The following is a 27,975-nucleotide window of genomic DNA, read 5'->3' as shown; positions in this document are numbered from 1 at the left end:
CAATATCACCTACGATGTTTATCTTGCACTTAATAAAATGAAATATCGCGTGTCAACGAATATCATGGCATTCAACGACTCGTCCACTTTTTCATTTCGTTCATGATACATTAAAAAAATTAGAATTCTAATTATTGTCCTTCCTACTGTTCCATGTTTTAGTTAAACTTTGCTTACGAATCGACGCAGACGTGTTATTATCGTACCAGTTTTCAATCAAAATCGGATCGGATCCAAGAATTCTTTTAGAAGAATGATGATTCTGATCAAGCGTTGTTCGATTGGAATTTAAACGTTTCGAACGCAAGTTTGGATACTTGGGACGAAAGGAGAGGAATGGAATTTCCTAATTTGCTGCATCTTCTGAACAACGGGGATGCTACGTTCTCGATCGTTCCAACAAAACTTCCAAAGAAAAATCGATCCACGAAAATTAACACGGTTGTGTTAAGTCTAGCACTTTCCCATGCACGCGTCATCAATCTGATTCTACTCGTTCTGGGCACCAGTTTAAACTTTTTGATCATTTTGGTAATCGTTTGTGTACGTTCCGCGAGGACATCCACGAATCTCTACGTCATCAGTCTAGCCTGCTCGAACATGATTATATTGATCGAACCTCTGGAAGAAGTGTTGAAATGGTTCTTCGACGTAAACATGAAACTGAATATGGATTACGTGTGTATAATCAGCTTCGACGTTTCCATCATCACGATCGTGATTTTGAAGTTCGTGCAGTACATTGGCATCTTTCGGGACCAAATATCGTTTGGCCACGTATTATTGAAAAAGTATACAACCGTGAAAGGTATTCTGTTGATTTGGTCCTCGTGCATCATTTCGCTCGCTATTTCCCTCCACATATACGATTATTTCGAGGAAGATATGCCAGATATTTACATATGCATCACGATCATGTTCATCACCATGCCGTTGATCATATCCGTATGCATAGACGCGTTGATCATTTACGAATTGAAGATATTGAAAGAAATGGAAGGATCGTGGAGGATGAAGGAGTTGAGGCATTATATCATGTTGGGTGAGTCAATTAATTAGTTAATGGTTTCCAGGGCTATTAAATTTTTTTCTCTCCTTCTTAGTATCTCATAACATAATATTAAAGTGGATACACTTCGTATTCATTTCCATTACATACGTTCTATAAAGTAGAGTGAGATATTTCCAGTGGTGGTCACAATCGCTTTCATCCTGATACGAATACCGTATCGATTGGCTAGAGCGATCAATTTCTTAGACCCTAAGGCATCGTGCTGCACAGACGATAAAAGAGAGGTGCTCTATTTCATGGCCAAGATGTATCCCTTCGTCTTCTCGTTCATTTATATCTCGTTATCGAACGAATTTCACGAAATCATAATGGTACGTTTACGGAGGAACGATGTTTCGTTAAAACAAATTTAATAATTCGAATAATATTTCTCATTGCAGACGATTCTAAAAAAGGGATGTCGAAAATGCTCTAAAGAAATTCGAACATCCTCCAATGATAATATAATTGTATGATGTATATAAAAGTGTCTATCATTGCACCTGTATTTACGATTAAATATAAATGAATAAAAAAGAAAATCCATACATTTGTCAAAGAAGATATTAATATAGAACCTTCGATCATATTTCATATTTCCATTCGGCCCCGAGTACCGGCATCAAAAAATTTATTTATAGCACGCACCGCGTCATCCCCGCATGAATTACTCAAAAGCTCGAAGCACTGCTCTCAAACATGAAAGACGTGCTTTGTGAACGAAGTTAAACTTGAAACACGTATCCCGCAAGTTGATATTCATAACACTGTGAGAACAAGAGTATCTCAAACTCTTGAATATTATTTAAGTACTTGCACCTAATAGAAACACGCATCATGGCTAAATTAAGAAGAGGAAGAAGAAAAAAAAAGAAAAGAACAAGGATCTCACAGTGTTTTAATCTCGCGTCTAATATGTGGTCTTCAAGTTTAAATCTAAAATCTAAAATCTATTGTCTATTCGATAGAATCATATCGATTGAGACTTATATTTATTAAATTATTAACTATTACGAGCAATTTAAGTTTATGTTGAAGAGAGATGGATGGATATCGATAATGCAAATTTCAATTATTTATAAACTTAATAAATAAACTTGGATCGATATTCTTACATATTTCGTACTTGTTTCAACTTCTTAAGATCGAAATCATCATATTGAAATATAATTGAAAATCGTTCAACCGTCGCGATACATTTCCATCAATCCTGTCTACGCGTGATTCGACATTCAGAAATCTACACGATAACTTCTTCTAATTTAAAAAAAAAAAATTATTCTAATCGTACCAACGGAGAAAAAAACCGCTTACGTCGAAGAATCTCGAAGGAGTCAATAAAACACTCGTTTAAACTCGATATGTAAGGGCCAAGTGAAAACGATATATTAAAATAATGGAGGCGAAACAACTTGGCCTTGGTCCATTCGAAGAACGTTTTCCGCCCATTACGAGCAACACCACAAGGGATGGACGAAATTTGCAAGAGTGTCTTTTACAGAAGAGAGAGAGAAAAGCTTTCTCTCGTCGCAAAGTCGTGAATTCATCGCGCTCTCTGTATGCAAATTAGGCTCCCTTTGGGCGCGTCTGTCGAGTGCATAAGTCGATGGAGAGGCGCGCATACGATGGAAGCACGCGTGTGCTCGGCTCGAAAACAACGGCACGTCCACCTTGTATCCGCCTTCCTCGCCGAGGAAAAATAGCTCGAGTCGTAATCTGTTGACCGCGAAATCGTTACGAACGCCTCGATTGTTCGCCCGTTACGATAGCGACACGCTCCGCTTTAAACGACAAACGTGACCTCTCGAGATGCCGTGCGATCGAGCATGATATTCCCTCGTGGAAACGTGAATTTTTGGCGCGTGGAACGATGCCACGTCGGTATTGAAAAATTCATGTAGCTTCTTTTTTTTTTTTTTTACTGTAAAAATGTATCTTTCTCGAGGAAGAACGAAGGCGCATGAATTTTGGAAAATTTGGTTTCTTCCTACATGGAATGGATCTTGCGAGATCCTCTTTCTGTGTATGTGAATTCGAGCAAATTCGTCTTTGGAATGGATTGTATTATAAATACAGTAATTCCATTTGAGAAAAAAAATAAGAATTGACTGGAAACGTTGGAGGTCATCTGGACAAGATTTCTATATAGAGATGTCGCACGTAAGGTCTATTTGATTCTCTATCTGCTCAAATAAGGAACGATTCTCGAGATAATTGCTTAAACATTGTGCTACGAGATGGAATAATTGTAAAAGAAAGATTGTGCTGCCTTGAATGAGTGAAATTGAAGAAGTAATTTCTATTCTCTTTTTCTTCGATTCAATTTATACGTTGTTAGATTGTCGCAAAAGAAAAAAAAAAAGGAAGAAAGAACTGTAATCGAAAAGTAATCTAATCATATTAATATTAAAAATTATGTTAGAATATCTAATTCGATCTTCCATCTAATTTTAATATTAAGCCCGCGATCCTTAAAAATCCTTAAAAGAATTCACAAATACTCTTGGAACATTTTTTACCCATACCACACACTTTGTGAAAGCAGAAATTCTTCCAAGAACCAGCCATAATAACGTGCTCGCTGTAATCCTTAAATTCAATTAAGCGGAACGTCGTAAGTGAAAATAGGACATCGTTTGTCGTTTCAAATCGAGGATTAAATCTCTCTTTCATAGCCGCACGATTCACCATCTACCCAGCCTCTTCATCACACGATTACAAATTCCATCCGCATCGCGTTTCCTATTCCAAGCTTTACCGATTCTGCGACTACGACGACATCGAGACAAGGACACTCGATGTATGTGTGTGTGTGTGTATGTGCAGTCATATGTGTGGAAAATACACGATTATCGGTCGCGAAAGAAGGTGTACCGACGAAGGGAGATGCATCGTACGTGCCGAAGAAAAAGAAGACCTCGAAGAAACAGGAAATCAGTGGAGCGGAAAGCTACCAGACAAGACTTCCGGCACGGTCTTTCGGTCAACTTAACGTCCTTTCCTCTCGACATTGAGGCTAAATTTCTTTTTTTTTTTTTTTGCACCGATGAAAGTGTAATTCTTCCTTGAGATAGATATACTTTGTTTAATTAAAGAATAGAGATAAAGTGGAGATGATGATTCAATTTTGATATGATCCTCGTGAAATGAAGAAGATTGTAACTTTTTCAAGCGTTGACTAGTAATCGTGCGTACGAGTTGTTATAACGATAAATAAAACTGGATGATAAAAAAAAAAAGATATGAAAACGATTATGAAATTACAGAAAAGAGGTTATATTACTTTTTAACTTTCCTAAATTGATTTTGAAAAAATTCGTTAAAAATATTTAAATAGAATATTTAAACTGTTTAATACGACGAGGAAACTATAAAGAAATTAATTTTTATTATTATATTCTTCATTTTTTTTTGTTGAATTTAGGTAAAAACAATTTTTTAAAAACAGGGCAACCCCGGATTGATATTATCTTTTGTCATTCGATGAATCGTTTCCTACGAAATTTAATTTGGAAAGTAAATCTGTTTGACTGTTCGGCCATCGTGATAAAAATTCCATTGGCGAGAGAAAAGTAACAAAAGACATTGTTTGCAACGAACAGGCGTGCAATGAAAAAAGAAATAAAGGCGAATAAAGCTGTTTGTCCCTTCAACGTTAACCCGCCAAAGAATAACACCGCCAAAATTTGCTTATGAATAACGAATATCGACGTTCCGTCCGATTGTTCGAAAAGGTATCCTCTCGATTCGCAAATCGAGAAACAAAACGAAAACGTTCCAGTCAAATTCATCTCCATTGTTTCTCTTGTATCATTATTTCTGTTTCTCCTTTTTTTTTTTTTCACGTAAAAGGAGAAAAAAATATATACACTGCAAAGCGAATACCACAATTGGAAGAGAAAAATCGCCGACGAAGAAATTACATTAACGGTTAATTTCAACGGGTATAATCTCACGGTTGATATATTCGCGAACATCCTACAAAAGCCCATAATAAGAGAAGGCTAGGGAAAGAGTTCTCCATAACGTGAGATATTCGAGCACAAAGAAAGTTAACGCTTCGTAATATAGGACAGCGTTTAACTTTCCCCTGTGACTGTGAGCCATTCAGAAGGCATTCGAAATTTTAAATCCCGCTCTTCCGCAATACAACCTCGTGCAATGCTTATTCCTCGCGTCATAGATTTCTACTCTCGTCGAACATTTGAAAAATTTCAAAATGTTGAGGGAGCGAATTTTATTTTTCTTTACTTTGCTGCATTCAAGAAATCATAGATAATCTCTTAGCTCCAGTGTCACTTAATAAGTTGTAATGCAATTCGTATAATTTAAAAATGAAGCAAAGGAATTATTAAAAATTATCTTCGAAATCATTTCCACTATAGTTTTCATGGAAGACTCCATGGAAGAAAAGAAGCAATGGCGCGTGACGAAGCAGAGGGGAAAGAAAAGAAACGGCAACATCGATGCGAATGCGTAAACGCATTAACGCATGAACGTGTGAATGAAACGCGTATATACACGCATAGAAACTTCATTCATGGGCTTCGAACGGAAAAAGCATTCGCTTCGATTACAATCGCTAGGAGAGAGCCTCGAGGGGATCGAAACACTCGCATCTTTGTCGAACTTTTTTTTTTCCTTTTTTCTTTTTACACCGCGAGAAAGTTGAAAAGTTACACGATACAAAATTGAAACGCTTGCTCCGCGTGCGGAGGATCAAACTTATTTCCAATCCCACGTTTCATTTCCGACCAGCGCATCTCCCTTCCGTACAAACTTTTACCAACTTTTTTTCCTTCGATTTTTATTCTTTCTCCTTTTTTTTCTCTATGTTAATTTCGTTGTTAACTTGGATATTTTACTTTTTTGTTCGTAGAATTGGATAGTGTATATATTGAAATTAGATTTATAATTGTCCAGATTCTTTCAGGAATGAGCGTATCGCTTGCATATCGAATTCATCGATAAAAAAAAATATTCTTCAAAGGTTGATCTCGAGGTTGATGAATATTTCGCGATACGAATCCGCGATTACGTGGCGGAAAATGAAAAATCGGCGCCCGAAGGCTCGATTATCTCTTCCTCCTCGCGTCCAAGATTCATATTTCGCGATGGAGAACGCGAAGCGACAAGTGATGAAAGGAACGATCATTTCGATTGCTTCACCAAAACTTTACTTCGATACTTTTGATCGATTCTTTCATCGAAAGAATATTGCGGGAAAAGAAAAATCAAATATGGAATAAAATACCTCCAATCAAACTTCAATAATACTTTTTATCGCACAGCAAGTCTATCAAAGTAGATATCAAATTTTTTTAACCATCCTTGTGAGCACACTTACTAGACAATATAATAATAATAAGAGACTTTATAATTAAAATGAAGAAGAATTCATCGTTCACCAATTTCCTCCATTGTCCAAAAGTTAACTTTTCGATCATCACACGTATCATCACTCCAATTAAAACAAAAAATCTATTCCATAAAGAAAAAGCTAGTTCCACGAACGAGATCGAGGAGTTATCTCCGTTATGGCATCGCGTGTTCAAAATCATCTCGGCCAGAGTTTTCTTCCGTGGAAAGTTGAGCGATCGATGCACTTCCACGACACCCTGTATGCGGTGGAAGCCGGAGGCTAACGCGTGGGTGGGCGTCTCGCAACGAGGGGCACAGGCGTCTCGACAAGTCGGGGTGAACGCTGCCGGCCGAGACGCGGATTCTTTGCCCAAAACAATCTCGCCCGTTGAGTCAGAGCCCTGTTTGGAAAGTAGAACGGACGGGCCTAGTTACCTCCGCTATTTAAACATGGCAGTACACTCGTGCCGAGTCTACGCGTAACCCCCTTTGTACGCCCCATAGACCTCTACTTGGAATTTATGATTTATTACGTCGTTTCTTTTTTGTGGAAGTAATTTCTTATTGTTGTAATATTTTGGAGAAGATTGGATCGAAGATTCGAATACGAGATTTTCGATTCTTTGAAATATAAGTGGTCGAATTTTTTTAAACAGAAGGAAACAGAAGGAGTTTTGGAGAATTTCTTGATTGTAATTGGATATAGATGTATTTATTTTCGAGAAGATTTTCATTTGTTCACGTTCTAATAGAATATCAGAAAATTATTAAATTTATCGAGTGTATGTATATAAGAAGTGAAGAAAGTTTATTAATTTCTAATGCGTAAAAATTGTATTATCGGATGGACAGTTTAATGTAATAAACATACTGCGCCTTTTTTAAGGAAGGTATAAAGTTCGTGATAATTATATTACACGCAAAAGTACAGGAATAAATCTGCATCCAAAGTACGTAGGCATCGCTATTTTTAACCAACCGCAAACTTCAAACGAGCCAGGTAATATTTTTCACATTTCACGGTGTTGTTGCTGTAATTTGACTTCTGATTTCGCGGTCCATTAGTCATTTTATTTACGATCCAACCGTAGATCAACGCGAAATAAAAATCTTAACAAAGGAATGAGTCATACGCCTAATTCGCTTAATCTATATAAATAATCTCTATATATCATATCGATTTCCCTGAAAAAAGAATTTGTCCTAATCTAATATCGTAATGGGTCAAAATGCTTTAAATGAAAACATAAATCCACTTATCGATCGAACACCTTATCTTCGATAAAATAATTAATATCTAAAACAATACCTATGATCAGAAAAAATTTAGCATCATCGAGTGTTTGATCAAGTTTAATCTCTCTCTCTCTCTCTCTCTTTCGAATTTACGTACATTGCTCGAATATGTGTCTACTAAAGATTTATGTACATATCGCCAAACTCAACCAGATCAATTGTAAGCAATAAACCTTTAATCCCGATAAGCTTGATAAGACGGCGAGCGAATATAATTTATGCAAGCAAATGCTTTCTCGTATCGAAGGGAGGAAAGATTTTTTTCCAGGAACGCCCACGATGCATTTATAAATACGGAGAATACAAATTGTGGGGGTTGTCGAAAAAAATGAGAACGGCGTAAAATATGGGTCGCGTGGATATGTACGGGGAAAAGGGCAAGGAAAGAAATAGCGGTGGAGGAGTCAAAGGTCGAGAAGGAGGTCAAAGAAAGAGAGAGAGAGAGAGAGAGAGAGAAATATGACGAGATAATGAGGAAAATAAAACGACGGTTAAAGGGACGACGACGCGAGGGTGCATAAATATTCATGGAAGGGGAGGAAAATAGAGGAAAACAGGGGAAAACAGAGGAGCGTCGAAGAGGAGCGTGGAATCAGTGGTGGTGGCAACGCGACCAAGTGTGGCCATGAGAGTTGGAACGGAGGAAGGAGCAAATGGAGGGTAATGGTGGCGAAAATGATACGAGAAACGAATGTTAAAGTGATTTATGTGTCGCGGGCAAAATTCGAGGAGATATGGGAAAGTTTTTAACTTTTTTTCGCGCCCTGATGCTTGTTTAACAGGGTTGAATCGAGTAATTTTAAATTATTGAATAATTTCAAACTTTCTAATTTGCGATGAATTATAAAATTTTTCTGCAGAAGAAAGAAACTAGTGGTTAAATGTTTCGCAATTGCGTTAAACGATTAAAAATAATGTATGCGTATTCAAGAATTGATCGTAATCAAATCAATCATCAATATCTTGGCTCATTTGTAAATACGATATTTGTATCTTTTATACAAAAAAAGAAAGAAAAAAAAAAAAAGAAATGAGAAAAAAGAAAAAAGCAATCCCTATCGATAATTTCATTCTTCAACGTATTCAAATTTACACATTCGCGATAAGTATTCCGCGACAATCGCGCGTTAAATTTTAGTTTGCTTTAGGATAAGTTACGTATGCGTATATTATTATCAATGTGATTCATGCATACGTACACGAGTGCACGTCGATGAATGTATACACAGATGCATCGTATGCAGATAGAGAACGTTTTTTCCCTTTCGCGTGTATGCGCGTATATACAAGGGAGAGAAGAAAAAAAAAATGCGGTGTCGAACATGGCCAATGGTTCATTGTTCTCTCGAAGAGACAATGACAACGTGTGGGTCTTTCGAATCTCGTCGCTGACGAAATTTGTCGCTCAACAATGGAGTGGAAAATTGAAAAATACTGACTAACCAAAGACAATTATCGTCGATTTCTTTCTTTTTCGAAAGCATTCTCCATATTGCATAATCATAATCATATATATATAATTTATAATTCATCAAAAAATCATCGCAAATTAGAAGTTTAAAATTATTTAATAATCTGTTATATTTGTTGAGATGGATATTTTAACAAATTTCTCTCAATCTCTTCGAAAATACGAAAATCAAGTTTAATTTTCGAGTGCATAATATATATGATTAGGTTGGCCAGGCAACGAATTATTTCTCGTTTAATGGATAACAATCGGGTAACGAACAAATTGACCAATGACAAACGAAGTTAATCAGCCTGTTAATTGGCGCGCGAGGAGATCGATGAGTATCCTCTCCCATCGTATAAATTCGTTACACAAAGCCTGTATTTGTGTTTGACCAAGTTCGTCAAAGTTTAATTCCACATCCGTGTTTTGACACGTGAATCGACGCGAAACGCGAGGCGTCATTCATCGATATAATACAAACTTACAATTTAAATGGAAAATGCAAGTAAATAGTCGAGAGGATTTTATATAATTTTTTCTCGAATTATCAATCATTAAACCTACGTGACATCCATTGGATCCATTTTCCAAGAAAAATTTCACCTTTAAATTGCCACAAAGAAATTTACCCAGAATGATAGACAATCTTCATAATTTTCTTTCAAATAAATTTAGAAAATCCTATGTCAAAATATTCGTATAATATGAGAATCAATTTTGAAGAAAGAGGAACAAAAGGAACGCGAAAACAATTGTTAACATCGAAACATAAACACGAAAGTTTTTCCACGTGTACAATCATCGTAGAAACGACATGGATAATACAATATATTATTATCATCGAGAAAGTCGTAAGAAAAAAGAAGATGTGTCAATTACCGGGAGGCGCAGTAAAACGAGAATATATCCAGAAATAGATTGACGAAAGTGCAAGGTTAAATCGAATAAGATCGTCCCGGTGCACCAAATAGTCGCAATTGCACGACACGGTTTCTTTATTGCAAAGATGTCACTGCCACGTAGCGTAACGAAGGCCGTTTGTCAACGGGTGAACACTCGCGCAATTTACAAACCGTTTGTGACGTAATTTCTCGAGTGAGCCGTCTGCTATTAATCAATGACATCGAATATACGTATTAATTCGAGGATACTTTTTCGCATGGAGCGTTGTAACGAGTTATTTATTAACGTTTAGCATTCCCTCGAGTACAATATTATTCGATTGTATCGATATAAACATAAAAGTTAAAGCGTAATATTTCATTTCTCGGATTTTTCAAGATACACTTGAAAAATATTTATTAAATGGGGAGAGTTTGAAAGAAATTATACCCCACTCGATATTTTGAAGTTTCAACATTTGACAGTTATTAACCAACGAAATTAATATTGTTTTCGATGAAGCTGGGTTTCAAAATGTGTCTCTCTCTTAAAAGAAAATTTTAGATACGTTCGAAATCGTGAAGAAAACAATTAAAACTTAAATTAAATCAATTACCTTTTTTTAAAACGCAGGATCCAATCGAACGCAATCGAACGCTCCTTCACGATCTCTCCTCCTTCGGCGTCCCTTGAAAAACCCGTCCTCACTCCTCACTTCGCCGATAAACAATTAAAAAGAACCTTATCACACGTAGAACGTCGAAGATTTCATCGAAGATCTCTCCGATTAACTGACTATCCCAAAGTTTCCAAGAAAAAAAAAAAAAAAGAAAAGTCTCCGGTATTTACTTTACTTTTTCTCGCGCACAATCCACGTGTGTATCCAATCCCCGTTACTCGAGGGGGGGAAACAACGACGAGGACAAAAAGGAAAAAAAAAAGAGAGAAAAAAGGAAACACTCGTTGGTCAATGGTTGGTTGAACAGTCACGCGGTTTCCTTCTTCGGCCGAAGAAAAAAGCAGGTAAACACACTGGCCGTATACTTTGAACGGGCCCTAATCTTGCTCGTTTGTTAACAGAGATGGAGCGTTGACAGCCGTTGCGGGCAGAGGAATAAAGAGCGAACGATGGGATGGCAATTTTTTACGACCGATAAGGGATGTAATATGGGTGTAATATGTAATGTAAGGCACGATGTATGCGCGTGGAAAGCCACGAGGCATAGAGTCAGTCACGGCTCGGCAGTCGGCGTACACTGCAAGCCGAACGTCGCCGCCACGCGACTCCCAACTCGAAAGCGGAGCCGCGCAAGATGGTCGACGGCGAACCGGCTCTTCCATTGGCTGCCCGCTGCCGCTCAGGTATACACACCGCCGGCTCTGTTATCGAAACGGGCATACTGATAACAGTACGAATGCCCCGCTTTCCATCGAATATGGAATAGAAATTTAACAATTTGCCATTCCGTACTGTAATTCGCATGGAAATTCTAAATTTTCGAAAGTTAGAACTTCTCGATCTAACCTCGGATTCTCGGGGAATTTTTTTCAATCAGCTTTGTAACGCGAAAGTGTTTGTTCAATTCCTATGATTTCGTACATTTTATTTTGAGAAATTGCGCGAAAGAGATGCGTGTATTGAAATATAAAATCATTTTATATTTGCGCCGTGCGCAAATAATCCCCTTTCGATTGCAGAATGGAAGTTTAGCAGTTTGAAATTCCCGCGTGGAAATTCTATAAATCGCTGAATTTTCGAACCGAATAGCTTTCGAATCGAATTCTTGGGGAATTTTTTTTAAGAAACTTTGTAATGCGAAAATGCTTGTCCGATTCTTATAATTTCGTATATTTTTTGAGAAATTGTGCGAAAGGAATGGCGTATTGAAATATAAAATCATTTTAGCTTTCGATCGAATCTTGGATTCTCGGGGAATTTTTTTCAAAGAGCTTTGTAACGCGAAAATTCGATTCTTATAATTTCGTACATTTTATGAGAAATTTCAGGAATATAAAATGATTTTATATTTCAATACACCACCCTTTATGCCGTGCGAACGCTCCGCTTTCGATTGTGGAATGGAAATTTAGCAGTTCGAAATTCCCGCGTAGAAATTCTAAATCGGGGAATTTTCGAGCCTAGCTTTCGATCAAATCGAATTCTTGGCATTCTTTTTTCTTCGATTCCTATAATTTCGTACATTTTATGAGAAATTTCGCGAAAGGGATGGTATATTGAAATATAAAATGATTTTGATGAGAAAGTACCTTCCTGCTTTTCTTTTTCTCTCCAATTGTCAGGACATTGCTCAAAGCGATGCAAATTTTCCTACAAATTTCCTTTCACCAGTCAATTAATTCAATTAACACCCAAATCGATCCGCTTTTCGAAAAATTAGAGGCTACGATTAAATTCGTGCCACCCTTTCGATTCATTTCCGTATAAGTATAAATGAAAAAAAATTTCGCGTTCCGTGAATCATCAACTTTTTACCTTAATCGCAACCCTTGCACCGACTTACTTAAGGATTTAAAGGATTCACAATTAAAATCCAATTAACCGTCGAATCGAAGCCAATCGGCGGCAGAGTGAAAATTAGATTTTCATTTGGAGGAAGGGAGCAATTAACGAATCATGCGAACGAAGTTATCCCTTCCCTGGATTGGTGGAGGAATGCAACTAACTGCAAATTTCCGCCTGGCTAAATCTCGAAAACACGAGCACAACACGTAGCCAGATACCGAAATTTTCTCGTATCTACGTGTACCCTTTCCTCCATTCTTTTCCCCTTCGTTCGCGCGCGCATCCACAAGGTCGTTGCATTCCCTTCCCTTTCCCTTCCGCCCTATTGTGATGCCATACGCGTAATTATGCAAATTCCGAACAAGCGAGCAAGGAAACGCCCAACTACACGTGTCTTCAATACACGATATATTTGTATTTTCACGTTGATTTTTCTTTTTTTTTTTTTACATCGAAATATGTCCATGACTTAACTCGAACGTTGGTTGGAATCGAAATGAATTATATCCTAGTGAATTCTAATACCCATTCAATGTATTTCATTTGAACAGACTTATTTGGATTACCAATTAAGAAAACTATATATATATAATAATTCGAGAATTTTTATCAACAAACGTGTCTTCGATACACGATTTATTTGTATTTTCACGTTGATTTTTCTTTTTTTTTTTTACATCGAAATATCTCCATGACTTAACTCGAACGTTGGCTGGAATCGAAATGAATTATATCCTAGTGAATTCTAATATCGATTCAATGTATTTCATTTGAACAGACTTATTTGGGTTACCAATTAAGAAAACTATTAATTGTATTGATCGATTGACGCAAGAAGAAAAAGAGTATAAAAATATTCACGATGCATCTCATAATTCTGTATAACAACAACGCGAGAAATATACATACATATATATAATAATAATTCGAGAATTTTTACCAACAAAGGATAGTGAGAAAGTTTGAAAACGTTAGTTGCCACGTCTTGCCAAGGATACGAACAATTCTCTCCCAACTCCAGGAGGAAATTCTGCATTCGTTAGCGGCGTTATTCGTTTTCTTAACCAGAGTTATGCGAGGATCATTAAACAGATTGCAAAAAGGCCACCAAGATCCAGGATACGTGCGTGCGTGCGTGCACGTAATCGTGATTTGTAAATACACATCCTGCTCCTTCCCTCCACACGTATGCTCACGTTTTCGCGCGCATACTATCTGAGCCCAAGCCCAAGGAGGCTGTAAAATATATCGGTTGTTATCGTGAAACGCGCCCCAAGAAGTGCGCCCCGCGCTGTATTTCTTACGGTTTCTCTATGTTGGTAGCATCGAGAGAAAGAGAGAGACAAAGAGAGGGAGAGAAACTTAGATAGGATATTTACGCAGTGGTGCGAATTGCAACGGATCTGGATAATTAGTCGCTGTTCTCGTACGGTACGTTTAATATGGAGATTAAATCGATGATCGTTTCTTAACATCCTTAATTGAAACGCGATTTTTAATCCTTTTCTCGAGAGTGTGCTTGGAATTTTATACAACACGTAGTTTATATTTCATCGAAGATAACTTTCGGTTGGTAATTATAATAATCTTTTTGTTATATTATAATTCTAGTTTCCACGATTTTGATTTCGATTCGTTTTATTTTAATTTATCACTCTATATAATTCAAATTGTGTCAATGGTGAATTAATATCATCTGCGATTTCCAAGGAACATTCACTTTCGGTCAATGACGATATTTTACTGCATCTCTGTATTCGTCAGTCAGATATTCATTTATTACATTTAGAAGAATAATGAAAAGATGAACAAGTGTCACGTAAGAAATTCTATGATAAAAATTTATTTCGAATATCGGTGAATTCCTATAATCTTTCGATCTCCCTTTTCTTGTAAAAATTTATTTTTGTAAGCGATAATTTCTCTTATTGTGCACTGAAGGATTCGGTTTTAATCTTATGCAGACACACTTTTGCGTAAGAGACGTAAACGAAACTCGTAGATTTAAACACGGAGCGACTGCCATCTCCAACACGCTTCGAGAATTGGTAATTCGAGGAAAGGGGGTAAGAGAAGCGTCGATACATCTAACCGCAAAGTGGTATCGACGCAACGAAGAAGGTAACCGCGAGATTGTGATACATCGGCGGATGAACCGTCGAAGCCAGACAATAACTGCACGACATTTATCCATTTACAAGTACAACGTTCGAATACAGGGAATAACACCGTGTATTCTACGATCAATTTCATTCTGGATGAACGACAGAAAGGAGGATTATGATTAAATACTTTTTTTCCTTTTTTGTACAAATTAATACCCAATCATCCTCGACACGAATCGAAAATTCTTTCTTTTATAGCAGTTTGAGTTTGAGTTTTCACAATGGATGAGCGCAAAGAAAAGAAAATATTTTTAATAAATTTTCTATCGAAGATAACAAACGATTTATCAAACGTTAGAAATCATATACGAATGACATTTTTCTAATATAATAATGGAAATACGGATGATAGTTGCATCCTGTTAAATAGTTGTTTTGTTCGCGACAATTGCTCCAACACCAACGTGACACCAACGCATAATCGCGCATAAATGACAGAAATTCCATTGAATCGGGCTGTGCACGCCTAAATGCAGGGTTAACTTCTAATCTGGCACGCAACCGGAAACGAACGCGAGTGCTTCGCTTCGCCAAACAATGCTTTCGAGAAAAAAAAAAAAAAAAAAAGAAAAAAAAGAGCTCAACAATGGAAAACAATAACGACAGACGGTGCGCGCAATATACATACATTCACGCAAGGGAAGCTTTGGTCAGTATTTCCCTTCTTCCCATTGCGTCAATTTCACAGATAAATCTTTCAGGGAGCACAATATTTCGCTCCTAGAAAATGTTATCCTGCCCATCTCTAAAAAATATGAAATTCAAATTTCAATCTTGGAAGAAATTTTCGAAATAAGTTTTATCCTTGATTGTTTGATTATGAAAGTTTATTCGATTTAATAAAAAAAAAAAAATAATAATAAATCATGACAAATCTTATATTGTTAATCATAGATCGTATGATTATTTAAATATTCGAACAACAAGCAATCGTAGAAAGCTTGCATTAGCGAAATTAAATTATTTAAATTTATGTTGAGATGTAAAATAATCGGTTAAATAATTTCTTTTGTGCCATCGATGTAAAATTTAATTTAAAAAAAAAGAAATACACATCGATCTATGAAGAAAGAAAACAATAGAACAGATTTTAATTTATGATGAGAGATAATTTCGTAAAAATTTAATCCAAAAGTCAAGTTCGTAGAAAAACATATATAAGATAAAAAATAAATTATATTTTCCTTTATCTTACCTCGCTTTACCCATAAGATAGTCATCTATAACTCAGCCTATTTTATCAAATGTAATAATTTTTCAATTAAAATGATATCGATCGTATTTTTCTTTCTTTTTTTTTTTATCGATCGTTTAAAAAAGTCAACGAGATTCGACCGATCAGAATTAGCCAGATTAACGTGTTACTTTTTCTCCTCTCATTATTTTTGTAATAGAATAGAAAGAAACACGTGTTCACTTTCATTCGTCAACAATCAAGGAAGTTGTATATACATGTTTTTCTGCAATTTGGCCACCGCCATTGTGGAAACGCGTTACTTTTATGTGGTCCGGCCAACAAAGGTAGTCCATAGAAAGATATGCACGTGACACACGTGAAAGCACCGCGAAAACGGATTGAACAGCGTTAAGCTTTGGATCTCAAAGGGAAATTAATCGTTCTTTCTCCAGTGGTAACCAAAATTGCCATTCCTTTTTCTTTCCTTTCTCTTCCCTCCTCCTTCCGTGAAATTTGATTTGAATATTAAATCGAGATCGAATTGGAAATTCGTAAATGGCGCTTGTGTTAGCTTAATCGGAATATTATATGTAAATTTTATTGATTGACTTACGAAACTTATTACATTAAAAAAACTTCTTCCCAAACTGAAATAAAAAAACAATGTTTACACTGTACGTTGATTTCGCTAATTTAAAATTTAAATAAAATTCGTTTTATTAAACTTTTTGATTAAAATTTAATATATATATAAAAGTATATGAAACAAGAGAGGAAAAAAAAAAAAAGAAAGAAATTTAAACGAGAAATGATCTAATCTGCATAAATTCAAATATGGCGTACGATTTGGTGTTAAGGTTGTACCGTTAGTGACGGAAATTATCATTCCTTATACCTATAAATATTATCGAGGTGATGTCCCAAACTGGTTTTAGGTATTTGGTTCGGGATACAAAACATGGCCGTGGTCCAGCACAGCTGCACGATCAACCGGTTTCCCTGATTACAATCGACTGAATGTAGTCAATGAGTATAGCCGTAAATACGTATTAAGTATTGTATTCCATATACATAAGTATCGATTGCGTCGATTTTACCATTATTATGCTATCACTATTATGCGAGGTATAGTATATGCTCAACAATTTAATCGGTCCTTTTGTCCCATTTTCTAAAAAAAATCGTGAAAAAAATTAGAATATTTAGAGTATTATTTATTTATTTATTAATGAAAATAATTATTATTATTAATAAAAATATGTGTATATTCAATTCATTCAAAAAAAGATGATAAAATCAATATTTGATTTTGAAAAGAATTTCTTTGATACATTCTTTGATTATCATTATTTTATGTATTATTTATATTATTTTTATGTATATTATTTATTATATTATTTTTATGTATTACGCATGCATTTATAAAAAATCCAATAAAAAATGGATCGAGTAAGAGAATCTATTAAGATTTTTAATCAACAGGCCAATAATAGAAGGCATAAAGTTATCAGAATCGTTTCTTAAACGTGTAAATTATGTAGAACGGGAATGACAATTAGTGGAAGAAGGACAGAGATAGGGTAAAAATATTGAAATCAGCGCCATCTTCAGTGTGCCGCAAATGAAACACAAAAAGAAAGGACAGAAAATAGTAAGAAAAGGATAGAGATAGGATAGGAATTGACCGTAAGCACCATCTATTGTGTACTTGTAAAAAGAATTTTTTAAAAGTGGCATTGATAGTCAATTCCTATTCTACTTTATCTTATGGTTCGAGAAGATACCTTTGGCACTCAGGAGATGGCGCTAGTGGTTAATTCCTACCCTATCTCTATCCCTCTCTGACTATTTTCTGTCCTTTCTTTTTGTGTTTCATTTGCGGCACTCTGAAGATGGCGCTGATTTCAATATTTTTATCCTATCTCTGTCCTTCTCTTGTTATTTGCTCTCCTTATTTACATAGTCTACTACATTTAACTACAGATGTCTATAGATCAGATATGGAATGTCAATTGAATATAGCTTCGTCGCATCTCTTTTAAAATTATAATATATTTTTAATATAAAAAAAAAAAAGATATTGCAGATATCCCAAAAACATGAGATAAAAACGTGTATTGAATAATAGGTCTATTTCGTAAGTTATTTATTCAAAAATTAAGTTATAGATTATATTGATAAGAAGCAAATATTTAAAATAAAATTATAATTAGAATAAAATATAAGAATAAAAAGTACATGTTTCAGAATTTCAACATGGTCATCATTGAGATGTTACTAACAATATAGTTTTTAAAATAGAATGAGATTCGAACGTGAATGCGTCATTCATGATACTATAAATGCATGTAAGCCAGAAACAGAAATACAGCTATGTTACGTATATGTTGTGAAACATGATCAGCTGTCGGTTATAATTATCTAAATATTAGAAGTGTATTTCATTAATTAAAAATATTGATCCTATTAATTAATTAATTTTCATCTTGAAAATTATTATTTCTGAACATAAAATAATCTTTTAAACAAATTTTTACATCATGGTAAGTAACAAAATATTTTTAGAGGTTAGAATAGAAAGGATATTTTTGGTTCCAAATAAGAAATATTGAATATTACGGATCAAAAATATAACATTAAATATATTATAACTGTTTATACAAACAATTTTAAATAAAGTATTTAAAGATTTATTATTATTTTAAGTTAATTTTTAATATGTAAATTAGTATAACCTAAGTTTTTTAATACAGCAAGATCCAAATGAAGATACAGAATGGAATGATATTCTCAGAAGAAAAGGAATTATACCTGAGAAACCTAAAGAAGTTACGGAAGAACAAATAGTTGATATTGTGGAAAATACTATAAATGAAAAAACTGGACGTGGTACTTAAGTATTTATTTCTTTTATATTAACATAATAATCCTAATACAAATTTTATTAATGTATATATTTTATTTTTTTTATAGCTGCTAATGATTTAGACAACAAAACATTGGATGAATTGGATGAATTAGAGGATGAAGAAGATGAAAAAATTCTATTAGAATATCGAAGAAAAAGAATAGCAGAAATGAAAGAATTAGCTAATAAATCTAAATACGGTGAAGTTAAAGAAATATCAGCAAAAGATTATGTTCAAGAAGTGAATAATGCAGGGGATGATATTTGGGTTATACTTCATTTGTATAAATCTGGGTATGATAAAAATTTATTTTAAAAATATTAAATGGGAATCTTATCTAATTACAATTTTTTTTTTTAAGCATTCCACTTTGTACATTAATAAACCAGCATTTAATTAACTTAGCAAAAAAATTTCCTACAACCAAATTTTTGAAAAGTATTTCTACTACTTGCATTCCCAACTGGCCAGATAGCAATCTTCCTACAATTTTTATCTACCATAATGGAAATATGGTAAAACAAATTATTGGACCAATAGAATTAAGAGGCATGAAATTAACTGAAGCAGGTAATTATAATACAATTATAAATTCATTTAATAAATATTGATACATTTTACGTTTGTACTAACATAAATTATTATATTATTATAGAACTGGAATGGATGTTAGGACAAGCAGAAGCTATACCAACAAAAATTACCAAAGATCCAAAACCAAAAATCAGAGATGTATTATTTTCTTCATTAAGACATGAAAATGATGATGTTGCTGACAATAATGATTGGTAATTTTACTTATGTTGGACATTTAAGAAAACTAATGTATTATCCGAATACTATATAAAGTATTGACTATTTTATTTGTTTCAAAATCACATATTTTATTACACACAAATTATTTTTTATTACTTAAAATTTTATCATTATAAATAATCACACTTTCACAATAAAATATTTTACGTTATTATCACGTTATTAATTTTAAATATATAATTTCTACTGTTTTTTTTTTTTATAATACCTTTATCACATACATTCTCATAAATAATCACTAATAGAATATAACATAGAAAATTTATTTCAAAATTATAAAATCTAACCTTATTTGCATAGAGATAAAAATTTCCAAATATAAAGTTTACTAACATATTATTTATACTTTTTATTCCTTTTTTTAAAAATTAATAATATATAATTATAAATTTTATTTGACTTACATAACAATAAAATCGAATAGTATTATCACTTTCTACATATTCTACATTTTATTTCATATTTAATATTACTTTGTAGATCGACATCTTCATATTTTTTTTTTTTTGTGACGAATTCATATAAACAATGCCAAAAAATAATAAAGAAGAATAATAGAGAAGAAATAAATAATGAAAAATGGATCGAAAGTATTTAGAAAGAATACATATACGCATAAATTTTTGACATAAATTTAGCTATAAATTCTATGTTTATATTCTGTAGTCCTTCAAGGACTTCTCGGATTTCTTTACTTTATCTACATGTAAACCACAGCTGAAGCTATACTTCTTTGTATAATTTCATAGAACGCAGTTTAGTTTCTACCGCTGATCATAGCAGTTTGTAGTGTCATATAGTGAAATCTTAAACGAAATATTAAATATTTCAAATTTACATTATATTAGTTATATTTATATTTTTTATGATAATAGTTATTTATATTTTTTATCGTAATAGTTATAAAAATATTTAAAAAAAATGTGAGTTTATGTTTGTGATTGCAATGTTACATATTATTTAAATTATGATCAAGAAAGTTAGGTAAGCTTGTACATGATAAGTTCATTAAATATTAAAATTATAATTATTATTATAATATTAATAATATTATAATTATTAATTATAATTGTAAAACGAAAAGAAATTTTACATATCTACTTATGCATTGACAAGAATATATTTCGCACAATTTTAATATTGTAATTATTTATTTTTTTTAATTTAAGTTTATTCGTTTTATATATTCGTTTTTATATATTTACATAATATATTATATATTTATATAATATGTAAAATAGTGTTAGATGTAGAGATGTTCAAATATATTTTTTAATTTTTTGTTTATATTATATTTTCTAGCTATAATAAACAATGTAATATAAACATAATAGATGTAAATAGATAAAGTTAAAAAATTAATTGAAATTTATAAAGAATATTAGTGAAAATGTTTGAGGATTTAGATAATTTAGATAATTTTTTCAAATTCGATTATAATAATAGAAAATTACATAATGAAAATACAAAAAATATTTATTCAAATGCAGTATTAGATGTAATATCAGAGAAACAATATAATGAAGAAATTAATATTAGTGAAGAAAAAAAAAATATTGAAGAATTAGACAATGTTAAAACTATTAATTATCCTGATATTAATACAAAACAATATATATCAATTTTAAATAAAACATCACGTAAAGTTCCTAATATTTTAAAAAATAAGTCAAAGTCGGAGAGAATTTTTGAAGCAGATGCAACAAAATCAAATTCTTTTAAAGATGTAACAAAAAAAGATCAACATGAAAGTTTATATAATCCTGATTCAATATCAGAGTATAATTCATCTGAAAATATACTTACTAAAAAAGAAAAAAAGCATAAAAGAGTATCAAGGAGAAGAAAACAAGAACTCAATTTTACGAATGTTTGTCATGAATTACCAAAGTGGAGCATTTGTTCTTTTGTTGATGATAAAAAAAAAATGATAGGCAAAAAATTAGGTAAACCAAAAACATTAGAAAGTCTCACACAAGGAAAGAAGTTAAAACATCATTCTAGGAAACAAAATAAAAAACAACAAATATCTATTCTTAAAAATAAAGGGAAGGAGAAATACTTACCTTCAATATCTCAGGATATATTGACAGATTATAGTTCTGAATGTCAGAATCTTTCATTCTCAAAAGAAATTGAATCAAATGATTTGGAAGATTTAATTGATTTCTCTAGCAATGAAATATTTAATAAGTTTAATTATGAATTTTATAATAATAATTCAGATTGTTATACATGTAATTCTTTAAGTGCAATACATGAGAGTGACAGTTATGAAAACATATTTGACATAAATGACAATGAGGTTGACATATGTAATACAACACTATATTCTTCTTTAACGGATAATGAACAAGATGAAAAAAATATTTCAATAAAAAAATTTATGATGTCTCCAGATTATAAAAGTGAAGACTTATCATTTAGTAGTGATAATAAGTCAAAGTGTTCATCTGATTCTTTCTGTAATTATTGCTTTGAGGACTGTGTTTCAAATTGGATTGAAACTAGTGCAGCTAGTATTCATTCAGAAGCTTTTAATGATATTAAACAAAGTAATTTAGATAGTTCATATTTTCATACTTCTAAATATAATGAATATCTGACTGATGATAGGGAATATAGCAGTAGAAGATCATCATTGACTGAAAGTGAATGTTCTTTGGAAATCACAGATGATATTGATTCACTATTGACAGAATTTGAACGTTATTCGAATGAAAAAAAAAATACCGAGACTGAAATATTTAAACAAACATTATATACGCAAAAACAAAAAGAATACGATGTATCGATGGGAAATTTATATAATACGAATATGTTACAAATTCAAGACGATAATGGAATTAGTATAAACAAGGATAAGTAAGTTAATATTTTTTATTTTATTTTTACGAAATACGAAAGTTGTATTAAAAAAAATTTTTCAAATTTTTTCGAAACATAAAAATTGAAAAATCAAGCATATTATTTATTAAAATAAAATATATTTTAAGAAAATATTTTATAAAATATATAGATTTATGGTTCAATAACTTTAACTATTTGGAATATTTCTAATACTTTTAAAAATATAGAATTTGTATCATATGTTGCAAAATGATAAGATAAAAATTTAATCTGATAATAATAATTTTGTATTATATTGAAATTGTTTAAATATCTGTTATTTAAACAAAAAAATAGTATCATATTATTTAAAAGATAGTACTTTGAAATTTTTAAATATCCTTTACTTATAAAAAAATTATTTGTAGCATTATTGTAGCATTATTAATGGTCCTTGCATACACAGCTGAAAAATTGTTATAAAATATTTGCATATCTCTAAAAATAACAGATATTCAATGATCAAAGTTATTTTTGGGATACTTTGTATATGTATAATAATATATTTTGATAACAAATTTTTAAAAGAATACGAGATGTATTCTAAATTTATTTTTTTTCCCTAAATTTTACATTTTATAAAACATGAATAACGCTTGTAGGTATAAGTGTTTATCATGTTCATTAAAATTTTCAAACGCGCGTACATTGGCAATGCATCAAGCAGGAGCACACGGAGGTAAATTTACTATTTTATGTACGATAATGTATAGTGTTTGTCATTAGTGTTTCTTTTCAGGTATGTACATAATACTTTGTGAAAGTTGCGGTAGGCTTTTCAATCGAAAATATCATTTCAATAGACATTTTATTCATTGTGGTCGCTTGAAAGAACCTTTCAAGTGTGACATGTGCTTTAAAATGTATAGGTAAAAAAGAAGAAACAAAAATGATTTAAATTTGTCAAAAAAAAAAATTTCAAACTTGAAAATTCATTAGTTTACATTGGTAGAAATTTATTTTCAGACACAAATCATCTTTAATTCATCATTTAAAAGTAGTGCATCATATTCATTGTGCTCGTAATCCTACCGCGACATTTGTTTGTCATATATGTAACAAAATCTATAGTAAATTTGGTGCTTTCGAGAATCATATGAAGAGTCATAAAAACGAGTCTGGTAAGTTTTGATAACTTGTATATAATTTCAAATAAAATAATATATAGGCGCAGTTCAGTGAATTTTTTTATCATTTTTAGATTGTACGGATACACCTAACGATGTTACCTCTTAAATACATACATAAGTATTTATATAAAAATAAGAATATATTTATTTTCAGTCACTATATTATATTATTATAAATGTAATACTAATTAATCATTAATGTTAGTTAATATTAATTGAAATTTTTTAAATTCGTATAAAAGTTTAGAATTGTTCAATGGATCTTACTATTATCAATTTTCCAATTACGTGATGTCCTCTTAGAAACCAAAGAAAATTCATATGCTGTGACTTATAAATATAATTTCACACAGGAGGAAATCCTTTATCTTAAGAAATTCAGTCTACTACTACTAGGATGTTCAATAGATATTATTACGCACTGTTGATCAGTCGTCTACTTAGCGATTCCAGAAAATATATGAGTTCTTATATATATAATCAATAATTGCAGCGGTAATAAATCGTAGAATCGTATGTTGAGTTATATTATGAACTTATATTAGTTATTTATAATAGTTAATAAAATCTTGTCGATAATAAATCGATAAATTTCACGATGATATTAATTGCTGCTAGAATTGAAACGAAATACGTATTCATATTTTTATTTTTACGATTGCTATTCTATTTTAATCAAACTAAAACCTTAAAAATATTTTGATTCCTTTAAGTTTTCTCAAAGGCAGCATTATCTTCACACGACTTTATTATATCTTAATAAATATCTAATAATTAGTATTTTTATTTCAGTTTTTCAAATTTATTAAAAAAATTTAATTAGATTATAGAAATTTTATTTATATTATTATTTATATTTATTATTTATGTTTTGACGTTATCTTTTTAGATATATTATTTTAATATTATAAAATGGTCCTTATTAATATTAGAAATAATAATAGATGGTAATATAGAGTCAAAAATGCCATTGATTATTGATACATTTGAAAAAGTAATGTTTTATATGATTTTGAAACCATTTTGAAAAGTTTGCAATTAATTAATTTACATTCTAATATATATATACATACATACATATATAGGTTATCAACCTATAATATATTTGTAGTTATGTTATTTATATTAACAAATGAATAGTATTTTAGATTAAATATTTTTGATATACACGATTAATATATATGCGATATATGAAATATATAAATTAAAATATTATATAATTTATGTTTAATCTTCAACTGGTGATGTAACGTAGAAATTATTTCATGCATTAATGATAACTTTTTAATTTCGAACAAATATGTTTTGCTATATAGTATTTCAATGTACAACCGATTGCCATAAAGAAAAAACATACATATAGGTATTGTTTTTATTGCTATTCTGTTTAGTACCTATACTTAGATTGCATGAAGAAATTCTGCTTAAACAGTTAAAAAAACCAAACTATTTTTCTTCTTATTAAATATTTGTTTTCAGTTTTTACTAAAATTTGATGTTTGCATATAATTCTTAATATAATTTGCAAGATAATATCACGTATTACATATATTCTAATACAATATTAGGTATATTAAATTCAATGCTAAATATTAATAATTATTAATAAAATTAAACAACGAATAAAATATAATGATATTAAATAAATAGCAACATCATCAGTTGCAAGTTAATAGATATTCGTAATGATATAATAAAAATTCCTTTTTCATTTTTGAAATTGTAACAACTCGGTATAAACAGTAGTTGTAATATTTTATTTTTATATCTGTTTTTGATAACATTGTAATACTTAATACATACAAATTGATATTATAAAATACATAATAAAAATTTAATTATCATATAATTTAATATCATTTTAATTTCTTATATATATATGTCTAATGTATGAATTCAACAATAAATTGAATTTTATTTTCATAGATAATCATGTACTGTTTACATTATAAAATTTAGATATTTGATCACAATGAAAAATAATTTATAAGTGTGAAAAATATCAATTCTAAAGATAGTTTTAAAGATATCATATATATATAGAAATTCTTATCATAATATGGTTAATAGTCTACCATTATTAATTTTCATTAAAGAAAAGTTGCTAGTAATAAAGTCCATTTCGATGTAGGAAACTTATTGAACGATTATAAATCGAAAGATTTTATACTTCACTTGTTTGATTGTGCAAACTAAATGTAATTAAAAAAACTAAATTTTTTATTCTTATATTCAAGCATAAATTAATTTTCTAATTATTTATTCATTCATATTATCATGAATTTATTTTTTCAATATCTAAATAACTTCATGATTATGAAATAAATAAGTAGTATGAGTGACGAATATATAATACAGATGGATTAGCATGATATATATTTTTTTGTGTTATTTTTCAGAGAAATACTGGTATCACAAAAAAGAAATAGAATGAAAATCAAACATAGGTATCTTAGAATTCTACTCATGATGTCGATTCATTGCTATTTACATTGGCTTTCGTTCATAAATCATAAAAAGATTCTCATATATCTTAGAATATATCGAGAAATATACCGACATAATGTAATATATAAAATACAACTCCATTTTTCTTATTGTGGGGACAATTTATACATTTCAATTAAAAGAATTCTATGTATTTCAAATTAAATCAATTCTACTACTGTTTATCTTTTTTATTTTATATTTATATTTTAAACTGATTAATTACAAAATTAGACAATTATTACAACAGAGACAATTATTTTGTTTCGTTTTTTAATCATTACTACTGTTAATCGATAGATATTTATTAATTTTATCCTGTTGATTAACACGCTGACATTTTCATTGGAAAGAGTAAACGGAAATGTTAAAGGTCTAATATGTATTTATGAAATATTCTTCAGCGGATGGAGATATTAAATTGTAAAGATCATTACGTGGGAAATGAACTTCCTTCTTTAATATTTCTTTTTACATTTTTTTAATTGGAAGTTTATATGTTATTCAAGATATGCTGGTTTTTTAAAAATATATAATTTTATCATTAATTTTAATGATTTACTTTATTATAATTCTATTTTGAAATTTAAAAAAAAATATTCATAAAAATACAATATAAAATAAATATAAAACAAAAAATACAATATCTTTATATATTAATTTTTATTATCTTATATCTAATAAAATTAAATTTTATACATATGACATTTTTCAATTTAAAGATATCAAATTGAATTTAGTACAAAATAAAAAACATCTTATTGATAGTCTATAAAAGAAACAGAGCAATTCTTCATAGTTAAGAAAAATGACAATGGTGAACCATGCAGAATATGCGCATCATAGTGAATTCGTTAAAAAGGGATAACTATGGTGGCGCCGCGATCGGTCAAAATTCGAACGAATGCTTGCGCCGGAACCGCGCAGATCGTCCTCAGTAGTTGCCCAGACGCTGTCACGGGCGTAGCTGGATGCTGGATTGTCTCTCTCTCTCGTGCGCGCGCGTGCCGCAGGGAGGTGCTTCCTTTTCTTCTTCCTCTTCCTCCTAACCTCGTCCTACTCGTCGCCTGTATCGTCGACATACGCCGTGGACGTCACGATTCTTCGATGCTGCGGATATCGTGCGACTCGGTTATCAGTTCACCATCCTAACGAGAAGAAGAAAAGGTGCCGGAGAAAAGGGAGGCCGATGAGGTTTCCTGCCGGTCGGTGAGAGAGAGAGAGAGAGAGAGAGACATAGTGAGGGTGATAAAGGGGGAAAAGAGAGAGAGAAAGAGAAGGAGATAGAAAGAGAGTGAGACAGTGAAAAGGATTCGACAAGGAAAGCCATACTAAGAGAAACAACGAGAGACCGGTAAATCGGGAAACAAAGATGGTGATAGAGAAATAGACAAATAACGAGGGGAATACGAGATCAGCAGAGAAAGATTCGAAAGGAAAGCTGTCCGGGAGGGGTGGAGATGTGTTGAAGTGTGTTCTTGTGTATATATATGGTGCAGTGCGGTGCTGTGCTCGAGAGAGAGAATGGCGTGGTCGGATTTCGCGTGCACCTCGCCGTGACGTGGAAAGGTAAGAGTCCTGTCTAATCCTTATTCATTTTTCCGACTAATGTTTGATGTTATTTTATTGCGAATATCAACAATGTTTTTATACCCATTGATTAATCGTGGATTGAGTTTCTTATTCAATTGATAATACCCGCCGACGCCGATAATTGGCTTCGATTCGAACGATGATCCGTCTGTCGGTTAGTCGCCGGTGCCGCGTGCGCCTCTATCGTCTGGCTTATCTTCTCCGTAACTACTATGGAGCTCGGCATGTCTGCCGAGTCG

At 31.7% G+C, this 27,975-nt stretch overlaps 5 protein-coding genes across 8 annotated transcripts in view; 4 read left to right on the top strand and 1 right to left on the bottom strand.

The window, feature by feature from the left end:
* Positions 1-11,368, bottom strand: part of ec (ubiquitin specific peptidase echinus) — an 89,402-nt gene extending 78,034 nt beyond the window's left edge. Inside the window, exon 1 of one of the 2 annotated variants that reach the window (XM_086904010.1) lies at positions 10,663-11,368. The gene's annotated coding sequence lies outside the window, so the exon portion shown is untranslated. The remainder of the gene's footprint in view (positions 1-10,662) is intronic. The other variant, XM_086904007.1, reaches the window with a different exon arrangement.
* On the top strand, positions 162-1,593 carry LOC105735732 (uncharacterized). The gene is made up of 3 exons (XM_012487753.3): positions 162-1,042; positions 1,190-1,383; positions 1,453-1,593. The coding sequence occupies exons 1-3, from the start codon at positions 337-339 to the stop codon at positions 1,525-1,527; spliced, it is 975 nt and encodes a 324-aa protein (XP_012343207.2). The 5' UTR covers positions 162-336; the 3' UTR covers positions 1,528-1,593.
* Positions 11,369-17,812: 6,444 nt separating the features above from the next.
* viaf (viral IAP-associated factor) lies at positions 17,813-19,828 on the top strand. The gene is made up of 6 exons (XM_086904006.1): positions 17,813-18,049; positions 18,160-18,455; positions 18,666-18,801; positions 18,886-19,114; positions 19,183-19,391; positions 19,477-19,828. Exons 2-6 carry the CDS (start codon positions 18,453-18,455, stop codon positions 19,611-19,613), a joined length of 714 nt encoding a protein of 237 aa, XP_086760132.1. The 5' UTR covers positions 17,813-18,049; positions 18,160-18,452; the 3' UTR covers positions 19,614-19,828.
* Positions 19,829-20,827: 999 nt separating this feature from the next.
* LOC100866188 (uncharacterized) lies at positions 20,828-24,252 on the top strand. Of its 3 annotated transcripts, none has more exons than XR_015290894.1 (5): positions 20,828-22,502; positions 23,129-23,205; positions 23,253-23,395; positions 23,493-23,647; positions 23,728-24,252. XR_015290894.1 is itself a non-coding variant. In XM_003694527.4 (5 exons), exons 1-5 carry the CDS (start codon positions 21,028-21,030, stop codon positions 23,760-23,762), a joined length of 1,872 nt encoding a protein of 623 aa, XP_003694575.4. In that variant the 5' UTR covers positions 20,828-21,027; the 3' UTR covers positions 23,763-24,252. The 3 variants fall into 3 exon arrangements, 1 of the variants encoding a protein (XP_003694575.4); XM_003694527.4 differs by having other exon boundaries at positions 23,266-23,395; XR_015290895.1 differs by lacking the exon at positions 23,253-23,395.
* A 2,963-nt stretch (positions 24,253-27,215) lies between these two features.
* Positions 27,216-27,975, top strand: part of Task6 (TWIK-related acid-sensitive K[+] channel 6) — a 123,838-nt gene continuing 123,078 nt past the window's right edge. The window contains exon 1 of the mRNA XM_003694530.4: positions 27,216-27,712. The gene's annotated coding sequence lies outside the window, so the exon portion shown is untranslated. The remainder of the gene's footprint in view (positions 27,713-27,975) is intronic.

Source organism: Apis florea, unplaced genomic scaffold, assembly GCF_048593485.1.
Source record: "Apis florea isolate Af1SG1 unplaced genomic scaffold, ASM4859348v1 contig_2293_pilon, whole genome shotgun sequence".
Taxonomy (NCBI): Eukaryota; Metazoa; Arthropoda; class Insecta; order Hymenoptera; family Apidae; genus Apis; species Apis florea.
This window is presented reverse-complemented; position numbering and strand designations above follow the sequence as displayed.

What these genes read in the sequence shown, in the direction of transcription:
- LOC105735732 (XM_012487753.3), top strand. Translation starts at nt 337, where the DNA reads ATGGAATTTCCTAATTTGCTGCATCTTCTGAACAACGGGGATGCTACG. An exon ending in GAGGCATTATATCATGTTGG is followed by an intron (nt 1,043 to 1,189) that starts GTGAGTCAATTA and finishes AGATATTTCCAG; the next exon opens with TGGTGGTCACAATCGCTTTC. An exon ending in AATTTCACGAAATCATAATG is followed by an intron (nt 1,384 to 1,452) that starts GTACGTTTACGG and finishes TTCTCATTGCAG; the next exon opens with ACGATTCTAAAAAAGGGATG.
- viaf (XM_086904006.1), top strand. An exon ending in AAATGAAAAAACTGGACGTG is followed by an intron (nt 18,802 to 18,885) that starts GTACTTAAGTAT and finishes TTTTTTTTATAG; the next exon opens with CTGCTAATGATTTAGACAAC. An exon ending in CTTCATTTGTATAAATCTGG is followed by an intron (nt 19,115 to 19,182) that starts GTATGATAAAAA and finishes TTTTTTTTTAAG; the next exon opens with CATTCCACTTTGTACATTAA.
- LOC100866188 (XM_003694527.4), top strand. Translation starts at nt 21,028, where the DNA reads ATGTTTGAGGATTTAGATAATTTAGATAATTTTTTCAAATTCGATTAT. An exon ending in ATTAGTATAAACAAGGATAA is followed by an intron (nt 22,503 to 23,128) that starts GTAAGTTAATAT and finishes TAACGCTTGTAG; the next exon opens with GTATAAGTGTTTATCATGTT. An exon ending in TCAAGCAGGAGCACACGGAG is followed by an intron (nt 23,206 to 23,265) that starts GTAAATTTACTA and finishes GTTTCTTTTCAG; the next exon opens with GTATGTACATAATACTTTGT.